At 35.4% G+C, this 8,728-nt stretch overlaps 1 protein-coding gene across 1 annotated transcript; it reads right to left on the bottom strand.

Moving 5' to 3' along the window:
* Positions 1-889: 889 nt before the first annotated feature.
* Positions 890-5,911, bottom strand: LOC143598996 (putative B3 domain-containing protein At5g58280). The gene is made up of 6 exons (XM_077077070.1): positions 5,767-5,911; positions 5,588-5,686; positions 4,507-4,562; positions 4,275-4,434; positions 3,434-3,640; positions 890-1,244 (listed from the first exon to the last, which is right to left on the bottom strand). Exons 1-6 carry the CDS (start codon positions 5,899-5,901, stop codon positions 1,005-1,007), a joined length of 897 nt encoding a protein of 298 aa, XP_076933185.1. The 5' UTR covers positions 5,902-5,911; the 3' UTR covers positions 890-1,004.
* Positions 5,912-8,728: the final 2,817 nt, after the last annotated feature.

Genomic DNA, 8,728 nt, shown 5'->3' with positions numbered 1-8,728 from the left:
TGGTAGTCTAGCAAACTTGGCCTTGATGCATGAATCACAGAAATCTTTAGAGTTTACAGGTGAACCTTTGAGGAAATCAACATGTTGTAGTTTGGAATTTGATGGGTGGCCTAACCTTTTGTGCCAAGTGTTGAGTGTTGTCATCATGGCTTGCCTCTTGTGTCCTACCAACCCCATATGGTATAAACCATCTTTGTATTGACCCACTCCAACCAATGCTCTTGAATGTAAACTTCGCATAACAACAAAATCTGGGAAAAAGGTTACAGTGCATTCTAGATCTAGTGACAATCTACCAACTGATAATAAATTGCATTTAAACTTGGGAACATAGAGAACATCTTTAACCATCATCCCGTTGGGCATAATGAAGTTACCTCTACCTTCAACGGCGATAGCTTCACCATTGGGTATAGTGGCGGGTGGTTCATAACTTCTCTTCGTCTTGTTTCTTAGTGACGAATCATCACAAATAATATGTTCGGTTGCTCCGGAATCGATGATCCATTTTCCTTCTTTACAAATGTTACCTCCTGTATTGGCTACTGGTGAGTTTTCTTCTGTGACAAATTAGGACCAGCCCAAACAAACCAGCAACAAAACAACTACAAAGAACAAAAAAAACATAATTACAGCAAAAAAGGGATACACGTTCTAGTTTTTAACTAAAGGCACGCCTCCTTTTAATTAGCTCCAAAATTCCACCTTGAGACCACTTGTTAAAGGATAGAAAACAATTTAACTTCACATATCAAATAGCCATGTGTATCAAACTTAAAAGCTATTTATCAACATTAATAGTAGAAAAGCAAAAATAATAAGAAAATTAGGGAAGGAAACATATAGCTAACAATATACTAACATTACATAAAACTATCAAAGTGTGTGTGGTCAAGTTAAAACTTAATTAACCAAAAACCATCAACTACTTCAAGTTTAAAACTCCATGACCACATAACCAACAAATACACCATCAAAATTTCCTAAAATTCCGTTTTCAAGATTCACTTCTCATTTCGGTTCCTCGTAGAACGCCGTATACCTGTCGCAATTTCCTTTGACTTTCCAAGTTGACCGCTGCGTTTTGCAGCTGGTTTCTTGACTGTCTTCGCGTTTTCTGCTGAGCTGTCAAGTGTCTTTTTGCGCTTCTTTGGTGTCGCTTTCGTATCGGTTTCATCAGTTTCTTCCTTTTCATTAGATGTATCATTATCTTCATCATCATATGATGTTTTGACTATGTAAATCTGCATAATTAAAATAATTAATATGTCATATATGATTACATAAAGGTTTATACTGTTTTAACTATTGTAGTATGATATATTAATAATTGACAGAATTACAAATTTTGTCCTTTAAAAAAAGCCAAATTACGGTTCGTGTCCTTTTCTAAGTTTCCTTGCAGGCGGTGTACTTTAAACTTTTTTTTTCTACACGTTATGTCCTTTACGCTAACTGGGTTAGAAAAACTCAGTTAAATGCCCTCACGTGAGGTGCATGTGAGGGCATATTGGTCTTTTTGCCTACCCTGCAACTTCTTCTTCTTCATTTTCACTGCTTCTGTTTCTGTATCTATTAACACCCTCCGCCCACTTCCTCCTCTTCCGCCACTGGACCACCACCCTCCGCCCAATCCGTCGTTAGTCCGAACCACCAGCCAGCACCGCCACCACCTGCCACAAGCCCACAACCGCCACCACCACACCTTCACCATCGCTCACCACCCCACCCACCGACCTCCCTATCCGCAGATATAAACCCTACATCCCTAAATCCACCGTCCCAGAGAAACAAGTTAGAGAAGAATTAGGCCAGTGGCAACATTAATTATGAAGCTTTTGATATTTTTCAAAAATTACCCATTCTTTATTGAGAAATCCATCTGCAAACAATTCTTACAAAGTCACCATTCTTTGTTTGAAATCGATCTGCAAACCCAACCCACTGATACAATCAATCCCGATTACAAATTAAGCGATGGTTAGTTATAATTGCTAGGGCAATAGATTCAGTCAATACATTATTTTGCAAGCTGATGAAACACCCAACCAAACAAAACGTCAGACGTGATATTCAATTGTGGGCAAGTAAAGGAACAGAGACCATGGCCGCGGCTTCCTCCGACACCCCTTATTTCGTTTAGGATTCTGCCAAGTAGCTTAATTATGCGACGCATACGACAGAGATGGTATTCCAACGGGCCTTTATGTTGTGATTCTCACCAAATCGGTGGTAGGCCGTCAAAAGGAGAAGCTCGCACCAGATCTGGGATGGTGTGGATGGTGGATAGCGGTGGTTTAAGGCGGCGACGAGCTCGTGGATTAGATCAAAACCCTAGATTGACCGGCGGCCGGTAGGTTGGATGGTGTTTAGGGTGAGGGTTGGATGGCCAGTAGATTGACGGCCGGTGGTGTTGTGGCGACGGATTGGGCGGAGGGTGGTGGTCCAGTGGCGGAAGAGGAGGAAGTGAGCGGAGGAGTAGATGGTTAAGAAGATGGAGAAGAAGAGTGGGAGGTATGGTGATGAAATTGGGATGGTGGGATCCATTGGTGAAACCCTAGATTGTTAATTGATGAATCCAAAGTGTGTGTGTTAATAGATACAGAAACAGAAGCAGTGAAAATGAAGAAGAAGTTGCAGGGTAGGCAAAAAGACCAATATGCCCTCACATGCACCTCACGTGAGGGCATTTAACTGAGTTTTTCTAACCCAGTTAGCGTAAAGGACATAACGTGTAGAAAAAAAAAGTTTAAAGTACACCGCCTGCAAGGAAACTTAGAAAAGGACACGAACCATAATTTGGCTTTTTTTAAAGGATAAAATTTGTAATTCTGTCTTAATAATTAGTCTTTGTACAGACAGAACTCATATATTTCTTGTCGTCAATGATGTGTAATGTTTAATATAAGTCCACATTTGTTCAGTTCTAATTTACATTTCAGTATAAACTTATATTGAAAACTAAACTGCATCATAAAGTATATGTTGATATTTTATGTTTTCGGTTTTCAAAAAAGGTGAACAAATCTAGATATCTAAATTTATATTAATATTAAGTATCACAAATTAATATCTTAAAAGACCATTAAAATTTTAAATTCTTTGAAGAAGAAAACAGTCACTTGTAAAAAAAATAAAAATGTTTTTAAAAACTGCTTTAAAATCTAATAAAATACTTAGCTTTAAAATCTATAAAAGTGTAGACTTAACTCATGAAAAAACAAAAAATTATGATGAACTATTAAAAATAATACAACCCCATTACAAGAATTATATATTTACAGTTATAAACTAATTTTTGAATGTTGTATTCATTAAGAACACACTTTGGACAGCTTTCAAAGCATTAAGAATACACTCATTTTAAAGATCAAATTATAAACCAAGAATATGTTGAGTTGAGTGATTCAAATTAAAGTAATAAAACATGTACCTTGAATCTTGTTGGGTCAACCAACTCAAAAACCAAAGCATCACCATCATCCAATTTATGTTCTAATGCAAATGCTCTCCATCCACCACTGAGTCCAGTTCTTGAGCTGATAAACACTGCTTCATATTCATTCCCATCTTCATCTTCTAGTACCATGTTCACCGTTGACTTTGGCAGATGAGACTTGCAGAATCTTTGGGGTAGCCCCTTTAAAGATTTGTAAAATTTAACCAAATAGGTAACACATAAGTTGATTAGATTTTGTATAAGTTGTTATAGTAGAGTAAATGTAAACAAACCGAACGTTCGATGAGAAATTAAATTCATCTAAGTTTTGTATAAGTTCGTTTATTAAGCATGAACACATGTCTAGTTTTGATAACCTTTTAGGCCCAATACATTGTCCGTTACTTGTAATAACTAGTTAAGATATTATGTTCAGTTATGTTCTCTCGTTTACGTTCGTGAACCTTTTGTTTATACTGTTAACAAAAGAACATGAACACACTCTTCTTCTTAATGAACAAGAACAAACTAGAAAACCCTATTCGTATAATCGTTTGTGTTCGTTCAGTTCGTTTACAATAGTAACTGACACTATAACTTCCTAGATTCTAGAAGCGTCGATATGAACGCATCAACTAACAGGTCAAAACATATTCAGCTTGAAACTGATCACTTTCTAGTTGGGTTGACCTGCAAACACTTTTTTTCTATTTTTCAAATAACAAAAATTATGCATAACTAATCAGAGCAAAAAAGCAAATCTGATTACAGTATTAAACCATGTTGAATCCCTTTTCTGATTTGAGCTTTGTAATTTAAAATGTTTGTTACTTACCAACCAAAAGCAACTGTAAACATGAGACCGGACCATTGACTTTACAAAAGACGGATATTCAGACTGCAAATTGCTTTGAAGTTTTTCTGCAGACTTCATTGCTTTAACCCTTGCTTCATATGAAGCCATTCTAACGTCTTCTAATGGTCTTGCAAGATAACTGAAGACATATATAATGAGTGACAATATTTTATGTTATCACAAATTTATTACAGTTGTTTAAAGTTTAAACCTTGCCCATGATGAACTTGATTTTGATCTCCTTATTGTTGGGAGACCTATATCAACCTGTACAAACAAGAATTTTAGAAACAAATTTAATAGAGTTGAATCCATGCAATGTTTTTCTATTACATCATGCTTCTAGGCCTGTAAACGAACCGATCGTTTAGTGGACTGTTCAACGGAAAGTTCGCTTACGTCCGTTCATTTAATAAACGAACAAACATAAACACATTTTTAGTGAAATGTCGGATGCAATGATAATGGTTTTTTAGAATGTAATTTGGATATTTATGTTTGATTTTAATTGGAGCCATAGTTGTCAATAGCAAGAACAGCGCTCGCCTATGCAGTCAATCTCGATGGTATCTCGGTTATCGGTCCTCGTGTGAAATATCGGTCAAAATATCGGTACAGATAATATCGGCGATATTGGCCGATATTGACCGATATTTCACCGACATATCACCGATATTCCCGATATTAGCGTTTAAGTCTTAATTTTTCAACTTTTAGTGTTTAATGTTGGTGTTTCGAGTATTAATCAGTTCCTACTTGCTACAATTGTTAGTGTTGCAAAAGGATAATTTGTTAATAGGAGAAGAATATACTAAATTGTTAGTGTTAAAGTGTTATATATATAAATTCTGCATGATATTAAAATTACCGATATCTCAAATATCGGTCCTCGGCCAATATCCAATATTTTTCCGCATTAACTGCTTAGGCGCTCGCTATAGCGCGCTTCATAGCGTACAAGTCTTTTCCCAATATTCTATATTTAGCGCCTTTATAGCATGATATAGCAATAATTAGGGGGGGGGGGGGGTGAATATCAATGACTTTTAGGCATTAAAATCGATTAAACAGCACCAAACTCAACCAGTTCCACCGTAAAAACTCAATTTTGAGAATGAAACCCCTATTTTAAAAAAAAATTTCTAATACCTTATCGCTAAACAGCAAGTAGCGCCTGTTATTTCATCGCTATCACTACGTAGCATATAGGTGGGGTCGCTATTAATAACTATGATAGTAGTATGTATGTATGTTCTTATTAACTAAAGTAGTAAACAAGCGACTAAACTTACATCATCTTGATACGAAACAATGGGATTGCGTGCACGAGTCGAACGCCTCGGTTCGATTACAGGACCGTTTCTGATTTTTGGTTTAGCTTGATGTTGCTGCTTGAAACAAATAATAAAAGAAAAGAAAAGAAAAGAAAAAACATTATATGCAATCAAAGTGTGGAAAATAGAGTCACTACCTTAGACTTGTTGGCAGATTTTGAAAGGGTTTTAGAGATTTTCAAGATTCCCAAATCCTCGAATCGCTTTTTGTTCTCGAGAAGTTGCTGCTTACGAGCCTCTTCATAACTGTTCAATGCAATCGCCTCAGCCATCAAATCTGTCAAAATAATAATAATAATAATAATAATAATAATAATAATAATAATAATAAGCAACTACTGCAGAGAGAGCGAGACACAGATGAAGATTAAGTTTGAATTTTGAAATGGCGGTCAAATAGCTTTATGAGTTACACTTTCAGTCCCTTGACACTTTTGATCCTTGTACATTAGAACAACTTCATTTTTTTTTTCGGCCACACGTTAACGTGAATTCGGTATGTATTTGTTACGTTTCTTTTATGTTAGCAAAATTAAACAAGAAAATAATTTTGTCAAATTAGCATATAAAAGCAATTAAAATATTTAAAAAGCGTTTATTAGGTAGGTAATATCAGGGCGTTGGTAAAGCCCGAACGTTACGACGGTGAAACGATGCGAAATCGGTCAGTACCGGTTATGTTCGTTATATTGGTTAAACCCTGGTGTTGGTGAAGCCGAGCGTTAGTAAAGTTGGGCGCTGGTAAAACCTAAGTGTGGAAACTCGGGCGTCGGTAAAAGCCCTAGCTTTGTTGGTAAGACCCGTGCATTGATAAAACCCTAACGTTAAGACGGTGTCTCGACGCGAATTCGATCGATATTAGTTACAGTCGTTACAGTTTAAATTATTTGGTGCCGCCAAGTGGATCAATAAGATACTTGCGGCACCAAAGTTTATTTTTAACTTATATAATAATTTATATAACTAAGACACGATTAAATGAATCGCTAGCACCTATTTAAGACATGATTAAACCTGTTAATCAAAAAGGTGTACTATGTGATTTTTTATTTATTTATTTATTTATTTATTTTGAATAATTGAGATTGGTATGCTAGGCTCCATCATTTCTCTTTAAAATTGGTACACGAAACTTAAAACTGTGTTATAGACAAGAAATATAAAGTAGTTAAATGAGTTGTATTCATATTTGATACTTGTGTTAAATGTGTCGCCTCTAACCTGTTTTAACAAGATAAGACATGTTTTTCAGCCTTATACTTGTCGACGAGCAAGATTTAATGATCTAATTTAACTAACGAGAGTAGGAGGTGAAGGTTAATTATAAGATAAAAGAAAATTCAAGTTTAATATTAGATCATCCGTAGTGGATGGCATTACGTGGCGTTTTGGAGCTAAAATGCCTAGGAACACCGCCCCACATGCATTATGGAAGCCATTATGGTGAGGAACGTTATGTACCTAACATTGTGATGACTCACATTTTGAGGGTTTTGTGAGATAGGTAGGGGGAGAGAGACGTTTTGGGAGCATTTTCCTACTGCACCCGCTTTTTAAAAAATGCCCAAAAGCTAACTAAACGTCACATGACGACGTAAAATGTCCGGGTATGTCTAATTTTGACTGATAATCTTAGGCTCTTTCATATTAATCATTGATTGAACATTAATTTTCTTAAATGAATCCTCAATCGGTGTAAACATTAATGTTTTTATGGGATCGACATTTGAGTAGATATATATCAATTTAATACTTGAGTGGATGAAAATCTTTCATATGAATCATGCATCAAAACATTATATTTCCTAACTAACCGTATATCAATCTAAACACTGATTTTCCGCGACTATAATCGCCTTTTGGAAAGACGAATCAATTTCATGATCCATTTGGTAAATGGATTAGACTGGATCTTATGCATCAATGTACAACCAAATGACATCTCGCATTTGTGGTTTTGCGTAACCCTTGATTTATATTTAGGTTTTGAGTAAACTACAAGAATCATGCATGTGGTAACAAGCATATAAAAGTGTTTGAATTTGTGTATATAATTATCCTCTTATGATGGATAGACATTGTGTAGCCACATTAACATATTTATGGGAGTTAGAACACGAATCGGGCTATAAGGCATAAAAGTTATATCATAACTAGTGTTTTACCCTAGGCCATCTGAGATGTTTTTATATAGAGTCGGGAGTAACGAGACTCGAACGCGCAGCTTTCACCTTGACAGGGTGCTGCTCTGACGGATGGACTAATGTGGATTCAATTGGTATGAGTTAAGTTCGTGAAGATACCAACACTAAATTAAAAAAAATAGTTTGTCAACACAGGAAACAATAGAAACATTCGTATAACTTATAATAAAAAAAATTAACATATTAAAAAGGTCATGATAGTAACGACATTGCTTATTCCTCACGTGTTGCATGGAGAATTCGGCCGATAAAACCCGGGCGTTGCTGCAAAGAGTTAATGCAAATTCGGTCAGTATTTGATACGTTGTTATGATACCTGAACTAAACAAAAAAAATAAATTCATAAAATTAACATATATAAAATTAAGCAAACCCAAAAAAGTAGGGCAATCATAAAACATATTATAATAAAAAAAGGTTTAACATATTTAAAACAATATTTATTCGTTTAGATAAACCTTGTTTTGATAATACCCGATCATTGCAACAGCGAGTCGACACATATTCAGTCGGTACCGGTTACATTCATAACAGAACCATAATTAAACCCAATAAAAAGAAATTTACCAAATTAACATATAAAAAGATTACCATAAAAAATATAATATTAAAAGCGATGTTCATTCTGTCGGCAAAACCCAATTGTTAAAACTTGGACGTTGGTAAAACCCTAGCGCGCAAAAATCGAGCATTAAGACAGTGAGGCGACGCAAATTAAGTCAATATCGATTATGTTTGTGGCGGCGTTTGAGACATGCAAAAACCTAATTAACCTATAGATAGGGTAAGTTAGATATCGTATCCATAAGGAATATGTGTTAAGTATTACAATGTTTTAATTGATTGATTATGAAAACAAAGAGTTTGGTACATTGTTGAAAAACGATTATAAGAA

The sequence above is a fragment of the Bidens hawaiensis genome, unplaced genomic scaffold (genome assembly GCF_021521415.1).
Source record: "Bidens hawaiensis isolate Kalapana, Puna unplaced genomic scaffold, B.hawaiensis_p1.1 tig00051356_1, whole genome shotgun sequence".
Taxonomy (NCBI): domain Eukaryota; kingdom Viridiplantae; phylum Streptophyta; class Magnoliopsida; order Asterales; family Asteraceae; genus Bidens; species Bidens hawaiensis.
This window is presented reverse-complemented; position numbering and strand designations above follow the sequence as displayed.

Coding starts and splice junctions, on each gene's coding strand:
- LOC143598996 (XM_077077070.1), bottom strand. CDS start 5,901: ATGGCTGAGGCGATTGCATTGAACAGTTATGAAGAGGCTCGTAAGCAG. Junction 5,687..5,766: donor AATCTGCCAACAAGTCTAAG/GTAGTGACTCTA, acceptor ATTTGTTTCAAG/CAGCAACATCAAGCTAAACC. Junction 1,245..3,433: donor TTGACCCAACAAGATTCAAG/GTACATGTTTTA, acceptor TTAATTATGCAG/ATTTACATAGTCAAAACATC.